Source organism: Pagrus pagrus, assembly GCF_965226575.1.
Source record: "Pagrus pagrus genome assembly, chromosome: 4".
In the NCBI taxonomy this organism is placed as follows: Eukaryota; Metazoa; Chordata; class Actinopteri; order Spariformes; family Sparidae; genus Pagrus; species Pagrus pagrus.
Window position 1 is genome coordinate 12,927,837 of NC_140188.1, and position 23,334 is coordinate 12,951,170.

General features: G+C 44.3%; 1 protein-coding gene across 9 annotated transcripts in view; it reads right to left on the bottom strand.

The window, feature by feature from the left end:
- The window catches only part of LOC311256378 (muscleblind-like protein 1), a 153,869-nt gene that overhangs the window by 12,584 nt on the left and 117,951 nt on the right, over window positions 1-23,334 (bottom strand). For all 9 annotated transcript variants that reach the window (XM_084351379.1, XM_084351382.1, XM_084351381.1 and 6 more), the window contains 3 exons: window positions 8,952-9,122; window positions 3,510-3,728; window positions 273-512 (listed from right to left, as the gene is read on the bottom strand). In XM_084351379.1, coding sequence (XP_084207505.1) covers window positions 273-512; window positions 3,510-3,728; window positions 8,952-9,122 — 630 coding nt within the window. The remainder of the gene's footprint in view (window positions 1-272; window positions 513-3,509; window positions 3,729-8,951; window positions 9,123-23,334) is intronic.

Below are 23,334 nucleotides of genomic sequence, written 5' to 3' on the forward strand. Positions count from 1 at the left end.
CTTAAAGAGCTACATCTATAAGAAACGAGACGATCGAGGCTCTTATCCCCAAAATAAGGCTGCGTGGAGTGTGTGCGCAAAACCCAGATGGACCCAGGTCATGTTGAGAGGAGCTTAATGACTCATTTAAGTTCATCTTTCCTCTTGTCTGTGATTTTTAGAATAACTATATGAACTCTAGCTCCCATTTCATTTGTTTTAATTGAGAGTGATCCCTTCCTACGATGCAGTAGATGCCTCTCGGTCGCTGTGACCTGTGGACAGATACCTACCATGGCTGCAGCAGCCGCAGCCTGGTTCACTTGGTGTTGGGCGGCTTTGATCTTGGCCTGCAGGTGAGCCGGAGGGTGAAAGTACTTGCACTTCTCCCTCGAGCAGCGGCCCTTTATGTAGTCCATACACACAGTGACTGTGTTGTCGTTGGTGTCAATCATAGTGCTGTCTGCAGGGTGGGCGAAGCGACAGTCGTTCTCCCCGCGTGTGCAGTTACCCCGCTGGTATTCCCGACATACCTGGTGCACAAACAGACACACACTTTTACCGGGTTCATTTTGTTTTGACCAGACAATAAGAGACAAACACCGCACACACACACACATTATGAAGTTACTATTCACTTTACTCCACATCTGATGAAGTAATCAATCAGCTCACTCATTTCAGGACTTGACAATCACTTTACCAGACAGAGCTAACCAATCTTAATGACAGCTTCAGCCATTACTGTTGATTGATACGCAGAACAGACCGTAACCAGCGTTTACAGACTCATCAATCACACAACATTTAGCCATTATTCAAATGAGCTGTGTTGTTGCTCTTCCTCGCAGGGACAGAAGGGGGCAGCATCTGCGTGAACAGTCTGGAGGCTGATTGCCTCAGCCCTGAGTGTAGGGGCTCAATGAGGCTCATGGGAAATATGAGGCTGGGTACCCTCGAGGGAGGCTGCGGCTGACGTAATCACTGGCCCACACAGAGTAACACACACACACACACACACACACACACAAGGTGTAAATTATGAGGCAGCATTTTTCCCAGAATTAAATTTTGACACTAAAGAGCTGTGCAATAACTTAAGATCTCCGTTTGAGCACAGTCAGCTGCACACCGCCGTGTCTGAGCTGCATTCAGGATCCCATCCTGCTCCAAATGAAATGTAATTTCATGGTACGTTGTATCGATCTATCAGTGATTTCGATAGAACAAGCCATTTACCAAATGTCTATTTACCAGTCTCACTGTCTGCATGCATAAAGGATTTGATTTGTGGTGGAACGGGTGCCACACAAAAGGCCACCAACGCCGTTATCTACAGGCTAACCCTGCTGCGTCTCCTGTCGTGACAGCTCATCATCCACAATCACCGATTTGTGTGAGCGATGGAGTGAGATTGTCTCTCTGTGTCTGTCTGTGTGTCTGTCTGCCTCCTCTTTCTCTTATGTACCTCTGTCACGCACTCACACGTTCACTCACGCACATTAATTCCCAACCACTGCCACCATCACCACTGCTGCTACTGGTCTTATTTTTTTATTTATTTATTTATTTTTTTTAAAAAAAAGGAGAGACTGCCTTGTTGTCAGGCAGATGTTGGAGAGGCGGGTGAAGGAGGAAGGGAGGGAGGGTGGAAACAAGGGAGAGAGAAAGGAAATTGTAAGAGTGGTTGATGAATAAAGAGAGAGGACGGAGAGATGGGGATCAAGGAGACAGAGCGAGAGTCACCGGGGATGGAGTGAGTGACTAGCATGGAAATAAATTGAGGAAGAAAGGGAAGACTAAGTGGAAGCAATTTGATGTTCTCGGCACCAGGTGTGTGTTTTTCTTAACAGTGCTTAATCATGCATTAGAGAGAGCTAAACCAGTGGAAATGCTTAGTTAGACAAACAAATCCAGAGCCTGTTAATCATATTTCTGTCCCCATGGTTACTGTCCCTCCGGGCCTTTTACATCACCATGGTTGCAGGTAAGCAACATATGATTTTGTGCACGCTGAAAGGCTGCAGTATAGCCGGAGACAGAGGGAATATTTCTCTGGAAAAGCAGTTCGGTGGGTTGTCTTCTAAAATAGGAGTTTCTGTCGGCCTCAGGGAAATGGCCTGTAACATATCTACTGACTGGTATGTGTGTCGGTCCGCAGAATTCCAGCTATGTTTATTTTGAACGACACACACTCGAAGTTAGAAAAATGGCTGGCCCTTTTTCTCTCCGAGATATTTTTAGCAAACCTAGTTCCTGTCAAATTAGGCTAGGGTATGAATTCGACCCAATCAGAAAAAAGCTTCACCAGTGCAGGCTGGGGCTGAGCTCTGCACGCAGTGTTGACCACTGGGTCTAAATAACTTGCAGGGAAAAGCAGTGAAAACAAGCAGATTTTCCCTCCACTGCCAATTATTGCATTTGGCTAATAAATATTTCATATCTGTTTGCTGGACTTTGGTGCAGAATGCTATCAATCCCCTGCCAGACAATCGTTTCAACCCGAGGCTGAATCACGACCTGCACGTTTTCTTCTACTAACTACTGCTAACTTCTTCTCACCAGTCACGACTCCTCTATGAAACCCGATCCCCAGTCTCTCCTTTGTTTCTGTTATCTTATTCCCAACCCTTCCCCTGATGACCACAACAGGTCTACAAATTGATTTCCCATCTCCCGCTCCATCTCTTTTTCCTGTCATTGACCCGCTCAGGCGCTCCGCGTGTCGTCCACTCGTTCGGCGGGGCTCCGAGACTTCCTCGGCCTCGCCCCCATTAATTATCCAGCTACCCGACGTTACATTTTAAATGTAACCTTCCTAGCGTTCTCGCACGCCTCCTGCCTGCCTCCAACGATTTCCCCATTACTCCGCTGCGAGAGTTTCCCGGGTGGGGCTGCATAATGGATGAGATTGACTTACTGTCCAATTAATGATTATCTGAGCACAGCTAGAGGAGCGGCTCTCCTCAGGTTTCTCATGACTGATTGCTTTCATAGAAGAATTAAAGATTTTTCTGAAAATTACTAACCGATACAGTATAACTTAAGCTGGTGCCGAACAATGCTGTCTCCTGCCTGCTGACGGGCCGCAGCATCGACAACGGTGATGTTTGTAGAGAGAGATACTCTCATTAACGTCTCGCTCTCTTTGCTTAAGTCTGGGTAATGACTGTATTATGGTAATGGGATGTAGTTACTGTAACAGAAAGTGTGTACTAGATACATAATTAAAGTCTACAAACAGAAACTGTTGAGGCAAGACTTTCCAACCCCTGCCTTTAATATTCAAATAGGCACAGCCCACATTTCAATGCCCAATCTGTTTGCATAGCTGGGAAAAAGATCCTCACCGGGTGTAATGTTTACTAGCGTTTTGTTAATCTATCTTTTAATCTGTGACTGATTTGAAAGTGAAAAAATAATTATGCAAATCCTCTCATCTGTGTGATCTGTGCTGTGTGTGTGTGCGTGTGTGTAGTCATATTTCTCCTTTTTGTACCGTTGTGTGTGTGAATGTGTGCGTCTCTCACCTCCAGTCTGTCTGTCCTCATGAGTTTCTGTGCAGCAGCAGCAGCAGCAGCTGGTACGGGGATATTGGGGTTGCTGGTGACCAGTACGGGGGCGCTGGGCAAGATGTCAGCGGGCATCAGGCCGGGCGACACGGGGCCAAGGTAGGGGTTAAACGCAGCGGCCGCCGCGGCAGCAGCATTGACATTGGTTGCAAGGCTGGGTGTGACTGAAAACATGGGCTGTGGGCACAAGCAGAGTGAGAGAGTTGAGCGAAAGACTTTCTCACAAAGTCTATATATAAAATGTTAAATATTTAATCACATCTACCAATAAGTATAATGCCATCCTTTCTCACTCCTACTCAAATTACTCACTGAAGATATTTGACAGAAAATGGTGAAATAAGAGATGTATGCAATTAACAACAGCCAAGCAGAGGACTGGGGGTGTGGTTGGGGATGTGGATGGCAAAAATAGACAATTAATGGGCTTACATCTGAGGAAAAAACAATGTCTTCTTTCACGGCTGCTTGTCTTTCATTTGAGAAAACACACAAAGGAGCCCGACGCTCTGTATGTGGCGTCAGTTCTCCCCATGCATCAGATGGAATCACACGCTTCATACACCAGAGATCACACACCTATAGGAGTAATAAGGATGAGGGACGTCAAGCTGTGCGTGCAGGGCTACACTCCGCAACAGCGCCTATATGTGTTGGTTTTGAAAGAGAAAACGTCCACAGCCTGTGAGAGAGCGAGGCTAAGGATAATGCTAGCTGACGTAGGGCACTGTAAGTTTTCCCTGCACGTTCCTGACCTCAGCCCCAGTCTGAGGATTGTCTCTTGAGCCTCTGCCAACGCGACACAGTGAGTAATAGAGCAGCGGCAGCCAGGGCTGGACAGCTACATTCCTCCCAAAACCTCCTCGCTGCTCTGGGATGACTCAGAAAAATCAGGAATAATGGAGAGCACTTTACAACTCTTCCAGCGCTGCCCTCTGGAATGTCGGAAGAATTATGACCTATCACGAGGTAAAAGAGAGAAAAGTACGTGTGTCTCTCTCAAGGTGCTCAGATGTCAGCTGGGGATGCTCGCAGCTAAGAGTTGGGATGAAATAGGCATGATGTCATTGCAAAGGCTCACAGTCGTAAGGTTGGAGCAATGCAGTGATGTCATCATGCAAAAAGTATGTGATCCTGCTAATCCAGCCTCATATGGAATATCTCTTCACTTAGCAATGGATCGTTTCCAGTAATGATGGACTTTGCAGATTATTGCTATAAATCACAATCCCAGGACATTTAACACAGTAGGAAAGGAAAAATATCTCACAGCAGGCCTCTTGTCAGTAATTTGTGTTGCAGCAGCAATGTTGTGTTTTTGCAGCTCTTTCTCAGACAGGCTTTTAGTTAGAAATATTTTACATACCCTCATATAAAATGCACATTTTTAATATACAGTACGCGTCTGGAGAACACTGAAAAACTCTGCTTTCTTTCTAAGAATTGAACAGAAAGATCAAAAGCAATGTGATGATCTCAAGCTGTGTTTCAATGATTCTCTTTAACTTAAAAATAACATTCGATAAATATTTAAACATGTCTCATACCAAGATTATTCACATATTGTGTGCTTAACCGTTGGGCCTTAAATATTTAAAGCATCTGATCTCCTGATCACTTTATGCAGAGCATTATTCAGTGGAGCCTGGTCTCATGAAATCTAAAACAATGTGTGCAATGTCTCATTTCCTTTAAATAAATGTTGTTATTACAACACCTTAAACATACTATAGGGTTATGAAACAGTCTCATTCTAATACCGATGTCATATTCAAGTCATAAAATTAGATCTGATTTTTATGTTGGGTTGCTGAAGATGAATGAGGAAAGCAGCTGGTGGTACAGCACTAAAATAACATTTCCATGTTGTCATATTAAAGTTATTTATTTAACATAGCCACGAGTGGTTACATTATCTCATCGGTATGTATCCTTAAAAAAAGTATAAACGATATGTTGCCTCCAGCCAGATCAAGATCAGGTGCTTCTCATACCGCTTTTGTCCACAGGGGCCGCCAGAATCAACAACAAAATGAAAGTTCATTATAGCTGCTTTAAGAACAAAGTTACAAGGTATTTTTCATCAATTAAAAGTTAAATTATTTCAGCATTTCATATTTGATTCTGAACGTCTGTACCAAACTAGAACACCAGATCTCCCCTTTGTGTCTGTCGAATGTAACTGCTTTGAAGAAACCTGAATTCAGATTTGTTGAATTCTGATGGAAAGTCACGTCAGCTTCACTGAACACACTCTGGGGCTTTGTTTGTTATAATGCAGCCATTTTGCAACACTAGCCTACCTCCCTCCCACGCAAACATGGAAATATATCTAATTACAGCAGTAAGACACCGCTGAAGTGCCCTTCCCTTGTGGCTTATTTGGTTTTATTTCACTTATTTTTGAACACCGTCTGCTTTGCACCAAACAAGTACGCCGAATTTCCTTCAGGGAAGACTTTTTCGATGTGAGTGAGTGAACGAGTGAGTGATGCAGTACAGTAGATAGATATAATTGTAATGTGGGCTGTCCGCTGACGTAGACTCTGTAATAAAAAGCATCATGAGCACCATCACTCACAGCCAGCTGTAATGGACCCTAATTACTTCACCCTCTGCACAGCTCCATGCGTGAAATGAAAGCAGTCTCCTACGCACGTGGATGTAGGGGGCACAGCTATAGACAAAAAAAAAAAAAAAAAAGTGGGCGAGCAGGGGATAAAATGTGTCAGAGATGCTGCGGATGGGGGCAGGAAGCTGAGCTAAAGTCATAAGGGAGGGATGGAGGAAGAAAGTCTGATTCCTGGAAAGGCTCCTTCTCACCCTTTGTTCCCTTGAACATGGTTCTGTTTTCTTGACTTCTCTTTGTAGAGCCATCTCTCCTCGCTGCTGTTGTCCTATCTCCTTCACTTTACCTACCTGTCTTTACTCTGTCCATTTATCTCTTCCTGCCTCTCTCAGTCCTGCCTTTCCTCTTCTGCTGTGTCCTTCTCTGTCAGCCCGTCTTCCTCCTCCTCCTCTCTTCCCCTTACTCTCTCTCTCCCCATGACATAAACAGAAAGGGAAGACTCTGCAGTCCCAGAGAGATCTATTGCTTCTTTAAAAACCTTTCATGGTTTGCCTCTGTTCCTCTCAATGGGCCTCTCGACTCGGCCCCTCTTCCCCCAGATAAGGGCGATAAGCCATCGGCTAAGTGTGCACGTGCATGCGTGCGTGTCCGAGCATGCGGCATCTGAAGCTCTTTTGAATAGTCCCGGACAAATTCACTCCAGTGCTCTCACTTAAACATAAAGGGACCGAGGATGAGACAGAGGAATTACTTCAAGCCTGACTGACAGGTCTCATTGACTCCGTGAGGTCTCGTGGAGCGGGCGGCGAAGGATTCATTCGAGCCGGCTGACTGGGGCTCCGACCATCACCTTGAAGCTCCTCGGAGCATGCAGCACGCACACACTGCTGATGTAATTCACTGCGTGTGTGGTTGTGCATGCATGGATCTGTGTGCGTGTTAATGATTGCATGATAATAATGTAATACTTTATTGATCACTGTATAAACATACTCCCGCACTGATCAAAACACTTCAGGGTCTGACACCTGGGCGCTGTTTTACAAATATTGCTTGATTAATCCAGGCTAATATGATATTAATGAACTCTGTACTGAAGCAATTAGTCAGTTAATTGATGAATTAATTGGCAGAAAATACATCTCTGACTCTTTTTGATACCAAACATTCTCAGGTTCAAGCTTATCAAATTGGATTATTTGCTGCTTTGCTTTGGTTACATCATTTTAAATGAAATATGTGTGGGGTTTGGATTGTTGGCCGCATAAAATAAAATGTTTGAAGTTGTCGCCTTAGGCTTTTAGAGATTTAATGGCCATTTTTCAATATATATATGTATTTTTCCATTTTGCCACATCTCATGGCCCAGATAGTTAATCCATTAAAGGTGCACTATGTAGTTTTTGGGAGGAAATTTTAATCAAAAGAGAAAGATCTTCATTGACTGATTGCAACGACTGAATAAACTGAATAAACAAACAGACCTTAAAGGACAACACAATTTCATACTGTTTTACTTTGTTTATATTTGACGGACCCTGCCACCTTTCTAGCTCCAAACAGCTCGTTAATTTAGTTATGGGATCAAGAAATGTAGAGTTTGTATTGTTACCTGATCAATATTGTGATATATAACTTTTCTGAGTTTCTTTTCCAAAACTACATGCTGCACCTTTTTACTTGAAAAAGTAATTGCCAAATTAACGTACCGTGACTTGCAGCCACATCTGAACTTAAATGTTAAGTTGACAAAAAAAACTTAACTCAAGGTTACCTTGGTAGCCTTTTCTGGAGCTCTTCAACCAAACCCCACAGTCTTCCTCAAAGTGTTTTGACCATCAGATTAAATGAGCCTGTAAATTATTGAAGTAAGCTTGATATTCTGCTGTTTCGGCTGGTTAATTTCATATCAAATCAACATACTGTACGTATGGAATCGAAACCACCATCAGCAATTTATAACTGACCTTGTGCTCATCATATGATTGCACTCATGACCGGCTGGCACGAGTAACCTCCTTATCTTTATCATATTCAATTAAATGAAACTCTGCAGGAATCTCTAATGAAGCATGTTGCAGGCACTCTAAACCAGATTATACTGCATAAGAAATTTCCAGGAACCTTTCAGAGTTCAAGAGTTCACTAATCAATATGACTGAAAAATTTCCATTTAAAGCGTCATAATAAATGTTTTTCGTTCTGTTAAAAGCAGAAACTTTTGGTTAAGTCAAATTTTATGTCACTATTTAACTCTTTATTGTTAAAATCAAGCCACTGGGAACAGCAATGGGCTATTAAGCAATTTTAGCATCATGGGAACAGTAAAAAAAAAAAAAAAATGCAGGTCACGTGATGGCCTCTGGCAAACAAAAACAGCTATAAATGATGAATACAGACTCTCTGCTTATCTAAATTTGAGCCATTAGGCCCAGTAAAAATGATCAGGCTTAATCATGGCTGATGGTAGACAGCAGGAAGTCTGAGAGCTCGACCAGAGACGACTGTCTGGAAACACAGAGGCTTGGTGAACCTTTAGGTGAACCTTTTACCTGTCACCACATACACACCCGGTGAGCCACTTTCTTTAAAAAGACTGTGGCACCATCATGAAACATGATATCCAGTTCTCTTAATACACAAAATCATATAGTGATTACTACAGCAAAAGATCTTTGTGAAAGAGTGTCTGCAGGTTAAAGTATATTTAAATTTAATTCCCGGAGTTCTTGCTCTGATAAACTCCAGATACATTTTAAGCCAGCTTCAGAAACCAGGCTTGTGTGACCTTGTGACCTTGCGAGTAAATGTTTATGTGCGTGTCCTCTCACCACTGGCTGTAGCTGTGTGCCGGGGATCATGGCATTGGCGAGCTGCATCTGCTGGGCCAGCATGGCCATGTTTTTCTGCTGGATGAGGTTGTTCCTTCCATTGATCTCCAGCTGGGTCTTTAGGTGAGGAGGAGGATGCAGGTACTTACAGTTCTCCCTGGAACAGCGGCCCTGAGGGGGTGAGAGAGGAGGAGGAGGAGACAGGGAGGGCAAAAGAGAAAAAAGGGAGGGTTGGGGAGGATAGAGACACGGGAAGAGGTGAATTAGAATAGTGTTGCGGTGAACTGTTGCCTAATGTAAAGAAGTAATGAGCCTTGACTCAAGTTGCTGCCCTCCCATTTAGCAGGCGCTGACCTAACATCCCTGACATCTGGGCCTGCCACTGGGTTTGTCGTGAAGAAGACCGATCAGTTGGGCTTTCTTTTCCGCCTTCATGACCTAAGCCGTGCGCTCGCTACCTTCCCCCATTTTCTCAAGGTCCCATCGAGAGACAAATTAGCTTCAAGAGCGGAGATAAAGGGGATTAGCTGTCTATCTGCTTCTGCTAACAGATTGTAATACACAGAGCGAAAGAAAAGAGAATAATGCGCCATCCCAGTAATGACATGGATACTTATCATTATCCATTAATCTGGTAATTATCTTTTTGATTACTCATTTTGGTCTATAAAATGGGAAAAATCATAGATTTTACTATCTTAAGCTCAAAATGACCCAACACCAATCCAAAACCCTCACAGAGAATGGACTTAAATAGATAGTTCATCAAAATAGGTACAGAGTCATTTACCTGTCGACTATCATTTCAGCTCTAGTGTTCAACCTGACCATTTTTTCCTTTTTTGGAGACAAATTAAGTTACAAGCAATCTCCAAACCCATTGGCTGTTGTTTGGCGACGGTTGAGCCTCTGGGGGAAGAATGAGGCATCGTGCTTCCTTCTAATCTCTGTTGAGAGTTGCACATGCACAATATCGATCTGGCACTCATGTTACAGAAGTTTTTGAGCTAAAGCACAAGCAAACATTTCAATTATCCAGGAAACATGAATTTCGTTGGGTGGCATTACAGGATGTGGGTAAAACTTCAAGTATGTACTGCACGATTTGCTTTGACAGCAAGTAAAACAATACTTTGGGTTGGTAGATTTTGGACCAACTTGCGTGAACATGCAAATTACAAAGAACACGTTGAACTCTGGTTAATATTTCTCGGACTACGACTGGAAAACAGAATGCTTCCGATATCTGCAGATATCTGTTCATAGAGATTGTTACAAGTCAAAAGGCTCAGGTTCGAATAAGGGTCAATAACATTTCTCTTTGCACAGCAGTTGTTAAAGGTCCAATTTGTAACTAAATTGATTGTGAGTCTCGCTACCAACTCACCAATAACTGACGCTTTGGGATTTTAGGTCAGGTCAGTCCCATCCCAAAGCGCAGGACGAGCTGGGAATGAGACTCGAAAAACAACTTTCTTTCAAATTGCACCTTTAAGTAAAAATAAACACATGAAATGAAAAGAGACAAATTGTTTTGGGAATTCCAATTAGTGAGGACTCTCTCCGTCCTACCACCTCAGAGGCCGTCCCACTTGACGCTGGATGTTTTACGAGGCTCGGGGAATCATTATTGATCTCCTCCCAATTGAGACAAATTGCTAACGTGTCAATACTTTACATCATTTTGAAAAAGAACAGAGCGGAGAACAGATGCCGGATCGATACGTGATTGGAGACTTCTGTGACAATAAACATACGCATATCGAGGCGCTCTATCTAATATTCTGCTGGTGTCTACAGACGGTGCAGTGTGAGTCTGGGTGCTCGCTGCTGTGGGTGATTATATCCATCCAGCAGCCGGCAGCCCAAGGGGAGAAGGAGGGAATGTAATTTACACTCTCATAATGCCTGCTCCACTGAACACTCCCCCTGATAGGTGTAATATTTTAGATATCCCCTCCTCCTTTTTTTAACTCCCCCTTTTCTCCTTCATTCCCTTCCTTCCTTCCTTCCTTCCGCCTCGGTCCCCCATACGATCCCGAGTCCCACGCTGATATTTGCTCTCCTCATCATGAATACAGAGCAGTGAAGGTGCAGAGGTGCTGCTGTGTTCGGGCGTATGTGAACACGCTCACGTATGTGTGCGAAACATGACTCCGCCTTTGTCGCTTTCACTCTCGCCTCTTGTCAACACGTATCCTCTATCCATCTCTTCCCATTACTCCTTTATATAAATCTATTTTCCAGGGGAAGGGGAGACCAACCCTGCAGCAACTCCACAGCACCACCTCCCATGGGGAATTAAAGGTTGGCTGTCACGCTACTGCTTATCTCAGTGAGATTACCTGCTGCCCACTGCGGCCCACTATGACACCTGCTTTCACAGCCTCACACTTACACTCTCCCGCTCTTCTTCTTTTCCTCCCGCCTCCCTTTTCTTTTCTCGGCTCTATCTCTCCATCTCTCCCCTTTTATTTCCTCGTGCAGCCCGATCTGCCTAGCTACAGCAGGGAAGGTACTTTGCATTGGAGAGCAGCAGAATGTCAAGCGTCGTTCCGGCATTTTCATTGGCTGAGAGCTGAGAGCAATCGTTGTCCCCGCCTGATGATTGGCCTAGAGGCACACATTAACAATGCTCCCAGTCTGGCTCGTCCCTGTGTGGCTGCGACTATTGATCAGTGCTAATTGGTTAATGGTTTTTGATTTTCTGGGCCCGTTCCCTCTGGGCGACTAGACGGCAGCATGTCAACTCTAGCTGTGTGTGTGTGTGTGTGTGTGAGTGGGATGAACTGCGACAATGCAATGTTTATCGTTACATAAAACTGCCCAGACTTTCTTTTTGCAAAGGTCAACTTAAAGGCTGATTCGATTAATACCGTTTTTTATTTTAAAGGGACAGTTCACCCAAAATCGAAAACACATACTTCTACCTTGAGTGCTATTTATTCATCTAGATTGTTTTGGAGTGTCCTCCAAAGGGAGGTGCCCAGGAAGCATCCTGGTCAGACGCCCAAACAACCTCAGCTGGCTCCTTGCTACGCAGAGGAGCAGCGGCTCTACCCCGAGCTCTCTCCGGATGCCCAGGCTCTTCACCCTATCTGTTCTGCTGAGCTTAGCCAACATACTGAGGTCACTACCCAAATACCCGTGACGATAGGTGAGGGTTTGGACGTAGATCAACTGGTAAATCAAAAAGCTTTGCCTCATATTTCAGTAGAAAGAGAGAAGTTCCTGCATGAGACTGCTCACGACAAGGTCTGTCGGTAATCTTGAGTAACCGGATCTTGATTTCTGGAGACAGACATTGCTTTTGAGCTTCAAATATATTTTTTGGCTCTTTGAGCACCACAGGCTGACATCTGCCATCTAGTTTCATTATATTCGAGAGAAGGCAGACATCTGGTCGGCAACACACAACAAAACAACCTGGATAGACTAATATCCAGGTTGTGGGTAAGAGGAGAAGAGAAATTATGTATTTTTGATTATGTGCAATTTGAAAGGTTTTGCTCATTACAACGAACCCGCACAGATTAGCAAACTCTAAAACTTTCCATGCCATTTTTGGCAACATAAGGCAGCTGTTTTTCGCACAAAAAAACTCACTGAACACTACCTGCTAGGCACCAAACAGCAGACAGACATAGTTAATGAGGAGCTGGTGAACATAACAGAGCATTTATCAGCCAAAGAGCCAGATATTTTTCATAGGAGCGAGTGGAGAGCAAAGCAGAGGTAGAAGAGAAGCGAACACTGAATTCACATTCATCAGGTGGCCAGAACTACAACTTCAAATGAATGCTAATTCCACTTTGTGTCTGCTGGATGTGTAACTAAGAAACCGTCTGCTTAAAAGGTGATAATATATCAGTGTTTACAGCTTGTTTCCAGAGACATTCAAATATATTTGCGGAAAAAATGATCAGCTTTTAAGAGTCATGCAATGTGACTTTTTTTTTTTTATATATAAAATGTGGTTTGAACAAAAAGCCCTTTGTATGAGTGTGAAATCAAAGGAAGCTTCATCTCCGGGGACATCTGAAAAGCCTTCGACCTTCTCTTGCAACACCGCGATTAAAGCATATTTTGAGGTTATTGAAAGATGTTTAGCAGTCGAACCGGCGGGCTGAATGCAGTTCGTCGGTTTCTTGCCTTGAACTCGCGATGGAGGGGCCGAAACAAAACATCGTAACTGAGCAAAGAAAGTTTTGTTAGGGCAATTTTTTTCTTTAAATGGTTTTGGTCCTGTCTTTTTCTAAAGGGCAAGGCTGGTGGCATGAATGCGATTATCTGGGTGCTCAATCGGTTGTAGCTGCAGAATAACACAAAGGAAAATGTTGCTCTGGAATCACTTTCAGTGCGATCTGATTTGTGTGGCGTCTAGCCTCAGTGACATGATTAGAAACTATAGATGATTTTGTTTCTCGGAGATACAAACGGCCGTGAACACATTATCTAACAAAGTATTATCGTTAGGGTGAGGGTGAAGTCATAATTATTATGCTTGTAGTGAGAATTTACCTCCACCTTCAGATGGGTCAGCACCTCGATATGCTCCTAACCCTGTGTTTTCACCAGCAGCCTCATTATCTGTGGCTGTGTAGTCTGAGCAGTTCAATCCTGCATGAGCCTCAAGTCGCCACCGATCAGCGCCTTGAAATGCTAATGTCCTGGCTTCTCTTCTGCCTCCTTTCTCTGCTGTTTTCCCTGCTGTCTAAACAGTGTCAGTGCAGGTTAATGGAGAGCCTGTCTGATCCAAAGCAGTGCTCCCTCTGGCTAGAGTGTATGACCACCAGACTCACTCTGTTCCACCTTCACCTGTCTGCCCGTCCTCGGCGGAGACGCTAATACGCTAACGGACTACCCGCATCTGTCTCTCACGCACACTCTCGATTGCTCTATATTCATCCTTGTCTCGTCTCTGCCTGCTTCCCCTCCCGTCCTATGGCTTTCTGGTGATTGTCTGGACTGGTCTGTTCTCACAGAAAGCCTCTGCACCCAAACAAATGATTATTCACACGTCTGGGTGAAGTTTTGGTAAAGAGCCTCCACATATAGTCGTCTACCCACCAAATACAGATCCTGAAACTTGAGCCAATTTGCTCCGGCCGAGTTTTGGCTGTGTGAAAGCACGGTTTCACTTGCTTTTAACTGGCAAGCAATTAAAAGAAAGTGAACCAGCTGTCACAGTCACACTCTGGAGTGTACGTGTGTGCATGGACGTGCCGGGGGAACGCAGCATTCTGCACTTATAAATCACCTTGGCCTCATTACACCAGATATCTTTCAGCCATATTTCAGCTTCTGGACACGCACTCACATATGTGTAATGCACAAACAATCACACACACGTTTACTGTTACTTCTTTATAGGATAATATAACAAACAGTTGGGGAGCCGGGATGTTTTTGATGCTTATTAATCAGTACAGCGGGGGGAAATAAAGTGAAATTAATTCCTAGGTACGCGTACACAAAAACACACACATACATACACAAGTCCTAACCTTGAGTTACTTCAATTACCCCTGCCGCATTTTCACTGCAGTTTCAGGTGTCACACGTGTGGCTGGTCCTGACGTCTGCAACAGCATGGTTTTAATCAGAATCACCTAATCCTGTGTGGCAAGGTTACACAGACCGACGAGGCCGTCCGCAAAAACAACAGGAGGTGGGATCGGGGTTGTTGTTAACCTTTTAAAGGTCCTATTTGTAAGAAGAGTTGATTTTTGAGTCTCATCCTCAACTTGTCAAATAGTGACACCTTGGGATTGTAGGTCGGGTCGGCCGCCAATCAACTTTTCTTACACGTAGGCTGTTTAATTCGCCAAATTAGGGCACCAAATCACACAAAATGCAGATTTCTGAATAATTTAGCTTTAATTCAAACACTCTGGATGTCCCATATTTTGTGAAGCTACTTAATCAATATTTTTAATATCAACAATGGCTCAAATGACAGTGTGTAATGTAAGAGAGGTAGGTAATAGTGATAACCCAGTTGAGTAAGTGGACATTTTAGTGTCTTTCTGCTCATTGTTTTGGTTTTTAATCAACCTTGTTTAAGCCAATTAAGCAGCTGGTGACTGTTTTAAGAGAAAAAGACCAAACCACTGTGTGCTAGCTGCCCAACACCAAACAGCAGACAAAGTTAGCGATTAGCTAGTGAATATAGTTAAGCCTTAAGTTATAACAGAGTTAAAAGGAGACCAAATATTAGATTACTCTCATCAGTTGAACAGAAACAACACCTCTAAAAGAAATGCTAACGTTGCTCCGTATCTGATAGAAGAGGCAAACGCTCACTTTAACAACTTTGTGAGGTGATTGTACTCTATATAAAGACGAGTCTAACCTATCAAGACAGTTCTGACATGTTCACATTCAGGTAATGTTCATGTACTCTTTCTAAGGGCTGTCACATAGTGATAGCACGCTACCAGGACAGTCGGCTTAGGGGAATCTGTAATTGTACACTAGATAATGCCACAGCCAATGACAAAGACATGATTAAATGCCTTGTAGCTATCATACGGTACCTCAAGATTAAAGCTAGCAGATACCATGAAGAGGTTTTCTGAGTATGTTAAATATATATTAAAGGAAAATGTTTCTTGCCACGGTGCTGAAATGCAAGTCATCTTTGTCCTATTTTTACCCATTTATCCATCTTTCATTCTTAATACCTGGCGCCAACTTTGTCAGAAATCATCATTTAAGATTGTATTTCTGGTCTTGAACATGATCCAGCAGTATTACTTTATGCACCAACCACAAAAATCTATTCAGTTTCTGCTGCTCTGTCACTCATTTTCTTCCCGACCACAGTTATTTTCATTCTTCCCCAGGTTTTCATCCTGGACTTTGTCCCTCTTCTCTCCGCAGGCTTATTTTCATCTGCTTGATCCAAGTCCTTTAAATGAGGGGTTACGATTAAAGGACGGCGCAATGAATGTTTAAGAAGCCCTGTTAATAACCATCCAAAGTACGAGAGGCTTATGAGCGTCTTTGCCAAACTCAGGGTCGAAGCACTTTGGGTCACTGACTTACTGTTTTGTGTGTGTGTGTGTTGGGACTACGATCAAAACCTCAAACCGTCAGTATTATTTGTTGCCTGCGGTAGATTGGCAGCTCTCTGAAGGATGTGTCTGTGGAATCCCGGAGAATAAAACCTGTGGCAGAATTCCACTCACGGACCAGCAACAGAGACAAAAACAAGAACAGAGGAGGAGGAAGGTAGACGCTGAGAGAGGGCTACGAAAAACAGACTGAGGGAGACGGACAGACAGACAGATAGAGAGACAGAGGGAGAGAGAGAGAGAGAGAGAGAGAGAGAGAGAGAGAGAGAGAGAGACAGGTGCGAGTGTGCTTTTCCTATTAATATTAATCAAAGCAGTCTGTCTGAGTGGTTTCAGCAGTGTCTTTGCTGGCAGATATCTACATCCTCCGAGGGTTGAGTGGCGCATTGCTTTCCACCAGGCCCTTCTGCACGTTCACTCCCGTAATCACCCATTGATTCTAAATGATCTTTTAATCTACCCGTCCAGAATGACTCATTCCAACTTAACCACACATAATCCAGCAGCCTCTGATCTGTTCCGCATTCCCTGTCTCTGCTCATGCTGGGCACCGAGCTCCCTTCAGACCGCGGCTGCTGCTGCTCCTGCTGCTGCTGCTGCTGCACGATGAAACACCGTGACCGGTGTAACAACTGTAGAGCTCAAGTCTGGACAGCCACCGTCCCGAACCCCTGTGCATTATTAATTCTCTCTCAATGGCACCGCCTCTCCCTCCTGCTCCCAAAGACAACCATCAATCAAGAAAGCGCCGTCTGGATGGAGGGGCCGTGATGAGAATACGCGAGCGTTCATGCGCTTACACACACGGGGGCATGTGGTTTTCTTGACCAAAGGTTCCTGTTGGCAAGCGCGCATCGGACAAATTATGACATCAGACACAGCACAAAGAACGGCCTGTCTGAGGACTGAGAGTGCTGCCAGGCTGCCCAATAACACACACACACACACACACATTCTCCCTCTCTCACACACATTAATACATCAGATTTATTAAGCAATACACTCCAGCTGCAAACCGCTGACCCATAATGTTAGGAAGTAAACCTGATGACAGAAAAGAGAAAAAAAACACCCCGGCTTTGTCTTCCCTTTCTTCGTCTCTCTTGCTGCCACTGCTAACACTAGATGTCTCATTATCTCTTTTCAATCATTTATCAAATCTGGAACACCCCTGGTGCGTTGGTATAATAGCCTGGATCAGTTGATGGCCTTAAAACCTCATTTAACTGGGCAGAGGGATAAGCCTTTGAGACAATGACGAAGATAGATGTGGACAGTCGAATCACAGGTAATGATGGACGGAGGTGACGCAACGGAGCTAGCAGAAACTGGAACTGGAATAAATCTGCTGATGAGTACCCAGAAAAACACTGAGAGCGAGGCGCCTCCACGTCACAAATGACGCCAAGTCGGCGGAAAGCTTTTAGCCGCAGTGCTCAATTAGCCAAAACACAAATTACAGCCCCCCAAAAAGCACTACTTAGTCTGGCAGCGCGTTAGCATGTTTTGGGTGGGTGCGGGTACAAAATCGTTAGCACAGGAAGCTAATGATGGGGCAAAATCATTAGCCGTCATGGCTACTGACAGCACTCTGCCTCTGTCAAGCTGAGCTGTTGCCTTTTTTTGTTTTCCCTGAAATGTCTGGCTCAAGTGGTCCATGTCGAACTGTTTGATTCATGTTTACCATCGGTTACCAGTGTTCGCCACGATGATCACGTGTCTTATTCATGACCTCATCAATTTAAAACCCCATATTATAATCTTTATCGGTCATTTCTTTAAGAGATCTTTGGTTAAGAGGTTTTAGCTGATGATTTCTGATCAGCTTTAATGTGTCATTGTTAATTTGATAGCAACATAAGCCTATAGCTGACTCTGTTGCTCACTGATTGGGGGAACTGCATCTCACTCATTGACTGAATAATTGGTCCTTCGATTCATCGTTCAATTACCTGATTAATCATTTAAATGCTCAAGGATGAAGGAAAAAAAAACATAATTGTCAGTTCTGTCGATCAGTTAATCAATATATTGTTTCAGTTCTACCACAATGCCTGGGTCCAGACACCAGTCCGGCCAACACGTGTGGTCTAACCTTGTAATATAATAAGTAATATGTGTGGGTAAAATGGGTTAAGTTTCCTACATTTCTCATGGGTGTGAATGTGTTTGTGTGTCACTGTAACCCTGGCAACTTTCTTCCCACCTTGCTTTTTGCTGCAGCCTCCCTGTCACCCTGCAAAGGATAAACTGGTACAGATAACAGATGCTTACAGGCCCGGTTTCAATGTCCACCTGAACCCCCACAGTCGTCACCTGTGCGATCAAAATAAGCGTGTAATGCCACATCGTGTATTGTACGTGTCGGAAAAAAAGACTTTAATGTCATTGTACTAGTTGTGCTTCTCAGTTAGACATGGAAGGTGAAAGTCCCTCCCTCATTACCACCACTGAGGTGCGCAGTGGTGACATCAGACTGTGGTAGTACTGTGCAGCTTCCAGGGGTGAACGTGTGAATGTGATCAAGGTGTTCCTAAAAAAGAGTGAACTCTCCCTGAATAAATAAAGGTAGAAAATTACAGCAACAAATCTTCTACTCGGTGAGAAAAACTACCAAAGTGTTCAGCTCATTTAAAAGTAGGGTTGCCACGGTTCAATATCTGTAGAGCGCTGTGTTAAGTCACTGCTAATGCAAACCAAACATTTCCTATTGCTGCAGCTTCACATTAAAAGCATTTAACTGATGCAACACAAGCCGAACTTTGTTATAATGTAGTCAAGGAAAAACGTGTCTGTCAGTGAGTTCAGCAACAATGCAATTTTCGACTTTTGATTTCAGGGAGTAATGGAACAAGAAGGAGAAAGATGATGAGGGCGTCGGTAACGTAACTGGTATATGCCCGAACGAAACCACACATAGTTAGGGAGCTGCACTTTTTGCTGTGCAACACGAAACTTTTTCCATGTTCTGTTTATGCTTCCACTGTCACTGCTAATATCACAACAATATAAATAATGGATTACTCCCCCTGAGCAAAGTCTGCCCATTTCCAGATTTAGGAAAAGTGTCCATAAAGGGTTAAAAAGTCTTCAGCAGTTGCTCAAACGGGCCCTCATTAGACCAGCTGGACGAATCAGTCATACGTATCTGTTGCTGACTGCCAAAAGCGAACACGGTCGGACGAGTCAGCGTTATTAACATTTGAGAAATAAAGTTGGAGGTGAGAAAAGGGATTAAATATAATGTCAAAGTCAGCAGTCGAGCTTCCTTTTCATCTTTGTTGCCGCGCTCCTTTCACTGACCCGGCTGCAGTAGCAGAGCCCAGACTTGTAAAAATCTGCTCGAAAAAAAAAGGAGGATTAAAATAGTGAAAAATGAGAAAGTCTGTACGCTCTCTCTCCCTCTGGAGGGTGCAGTATAGGTGGCAAGTGTTGTCCCGGCTCCTGTGGGAACGTCATTGTAGAATTGTGCGAGGCAGAGTCTCTAATTAGCTTTGTTCTCATTAGGTCTACAACACTATCTCCCCTCAGACAGACAAACACACACGTTCACCAGCGCGCGCGCACACACACACACACACACACACACACACACACACACACACACACACATATAGATAGTGGTGGAGAGAGAGAGAGAGAGAGCCACCCCACAGCCCCTGAGATCTGGCCCTTCTTCTCTATTTCTCTTTCAATTAACCCTCTTCCTCCATCCTCTATCTGTTCATCTTTTTTTCCTCCTCTCTCTGCCTTCATCTCTCCTTCACTGCCAGCCCCAGCATTCTCTATTCACAATCTCTAAAGTTTAGTCTAATTCAGTTTTATCTCCCATTCAATGTGCCAAAGAGGCAGGCAGAGGGCAGACCCATTAAAACAGCCTTAATAGAAGACCGGTGAACGGGCACACAGGATTCAACAGCTTTTAGGCCTAATTATTTTCTGCCCATCATCGTTACGCTCATTCTGCAGATATACGGGCCTCACTGGCTGCTGGGAATAGACCTCTTTCTTTTTTTTTCTCCTTACATCTACCTACAACCTCCTTTTTTTGTGTCATATCTCAATCTTTCACGTTCTCGTTAGACTGCTTCACAGCCGTTGTCATTAAGCGTTCGTCAAGAGCCGGGTCGAAAAAGATCTCTTACGAAAATGTGTTTTCTTGCACGTCTATCTGAGGATGAAGACGGAGAGAAAATCAGAGAGCGAAAAAAAAAAAAGAGAAAAAGATGAAGTTGTCCTTGTGAATGAACAAAAGATGCTCGCCGACAAAGACAGGCAGCTGCCTTTGGTTTGCGCTGTGATCTTTAGCAGCTACGCAAAGTGGCACCAAAGAGAAGACAAAAAGACGCCGTCAGCAACAGGCGGGGGGTCTCGTGAAACACTGCGTGACTGGACACAAACAGTAAACACATACGGAGCCGCATGAGCGCACCGAAAATTGTTAATGTGCCCTCTTTGTGTAACGATCTGAGGATGGATTTAGCTGAAGATCGTGTTGGGATCAGATGCGGGAGAGTCACAGACCTGGAATGTTCTTTTCTATTCTACTTGTGATGAGTCATGGGGGACGTGGCAGATCATCACGAGACCACACCCTGAAGCCGACGAACGGAGCGAGAACAACTGGGAGAAAGTTGTCAGATGCGAGTAGAGACATCTCTTCTTTCACGCAAGTGTCTGCGCACAGACTCACACACGCACACTCCTATTCTCCTCCAACGAAGGGTGTCACTGTACTGGCATCAGCAGCTAGTGTCATTGCCTCGAGGTTAAAGCAGATAAGAGAGGATTAGCATTCATTACTCCATAAAGTGATGATACCCCCCTGCGCGCACACACACACACACACACACACACAACGATGCACAGGCATGCTCGAGGCACACACACACACACACACGCAAATACACACATAAGGCGAACAGTCAGAATTATTCTCCATAGATGCAGCTTTTAAAGACTAACCGTCAAAGCAAAACACAAAGGGAAATCACAGTAATACGGAGAAACAGCATGTAATCCTTTGTATCACAAACAACTGCAGAGCTGGAAAATCCTCGGACCGAAGCTGAGAGCATTCATGATGAGTTCTGACAAAGTCGGGCAGAAAATAAAAACAGAAAACAAGGACGACAACAGAACAGAAAACAGATGAAAAGGGTTTACATACGGCCTTTGGTTTAATTTATTGATGCTGTAGTTACTCATTTTCCCTCTAAGAATACTATACACTAAATAATTAACACACCGCAGTTAAATTACATTGTTTTTCCCCCTCAGGACCTTGGCTTTACAACAGCGAAGGACCATTCAGCAGGCAGCATGCCCGTTCCCATAAAGACACACCGCCGAGGGAAAGTGAGAGACAGACAGGAAGAACAGAAACGGCGACCGAGACAGAGTCATTTGTAGGTTAAGGATATATTTTGTTAGCGCGATACATCATGTAGAAAAGCATGACACACTGTGTCTTAATTCCCGCCCTCCCACACACACACACACACACACACGCTAACTGTGCGACAGAGCACAGGGCCATCACCCCTTCCCTCTCCACGTAGCGCCTTCCGGCTGCACACTCATCCACATCGATCCACATTGATCAAAGTCGGCCTGTACCACTTCAGCACAGAGCGGGGTAACAGCGGGCAGGGTGATCACCTTGCCTAAGCCTCTCTGACAATGGACTCATCTGTTAGAGAGGCCACGTACTGTATGTAGTGTTGTAAATCAAATTATGAAGGCATGTGAACAAATTCGAGCCTAAATTATTTGTTTCGCACGAACACTCCAGATCCGACTGTAATCTGTATGATACCTAGATCACATATTTTGTGTTACGTCGTCCAGTCTAGACTTCAGATATCAGCAGCAGAGCCACGGTGAGAGACAGCACGGTGACAGACAGCGTGCTGTCGACAGACCCAACACAACACAGCTGCTGTATCTCTCTCTGATGGCTGAGCCTGATACCGCCGTAATCCCGTTAAAGCCTTTTGAAGAATCACAATGTCCAACAGCAAGCCCTGCAACATGCACTATAACAATAAAGGGATATTACAGACATTCTTCAATCTCGGCGCGCGCTGAACAGGCGACTGACACGACTCCCGTTCACTTCCACGCTCTCCTCCCTCTGTTATTACTTTCTCTCCGTCCACACACTCTGCTGTTCTTCTCCCTCCATCTGTCCATCACTGTCCATGCTGCAGCCATTTGATGTCCACGCACCCATCCATCACCATTTCACTCTCTTTCACTCCATTTCATTGCCGCACGGTGTCTTTTTCCTCACCGGCTTTAATCTGCTTGTTGACACCACCCTCCTGTCAGTCCGTCTCTGCGGGGCTCACTTTCCTTGCCTCATATTTAACGTCTCAATGATGCAATTACAGAAGCAGGCATTTCCGCAACCAAATTGGCTTCTTGGGTCATTTCACAGCTATTTTTCTTTTAGCTGCAGACTTGCATGACTTGCATGTTTCATGACGGCGAAAACAAATCGAGCTGGTTTTTTCACAGGGTGCTGTGAGACGGCGACTCAGGGTTGATGTATTAACTTTTTGCAGAAAGAGAGAGGGAAAGAGAAAACCCACGCGGAAAGCGGCGAAAAACATCCGCTCCATAATGGTCATGAAGGATCAATATTGCATGGAGACAAAGTGCTGCTAAACAGTGTGGTTTCTGTTAATTAGCACTTCTCTAATGATCTCTCTCTCCTTTCTGTCCTCCTCCTCCTCTCTTTCTACTCCCTCACTTTCTGTACTTCCCCTCCCACTCTCGCACTTTATTGCTCCCTTCCACGAAAACTCCTCCTTTCTTCGGCCTCGTCCCTCGTTTCACTGCCTCTGTCGAAGTCTGTTGACGCTGTCCTCCCAACCAATGTTGTGTCTCTCAGATCGAGAGGAGGCATCCAAGTTCTTTTCACAAGCGTGATAAATATCCCGCTCCTGTGTTTGTGGCTGATGGCTCTCAAGGATGAGATTTAATGAACCTCTCATCCAACTCTGATTATTTTCTAATTAAAGGAGTGAGTGATGGGGGCAATGAGTAAATTCATGAATGCATGTTTATAACTGCGGGGGGAGAAATAAAACAACAAACATGTTAATGACAGACACGCAGACAGAAATCATACTCAGTCGAGTCTTGTTTACTGAGCTCCCTCTGGAGCGGCGGCGTTTGGCAGACGTTTGCAGCTCTTAAACAAATTACAAATCTAAAATCAATTTCTGTTTATGATGTTACGTATGTGCATCTGGTGGTCGCAATTCAAAGTTTTTATTTGTGTCGGCTGCATTAAT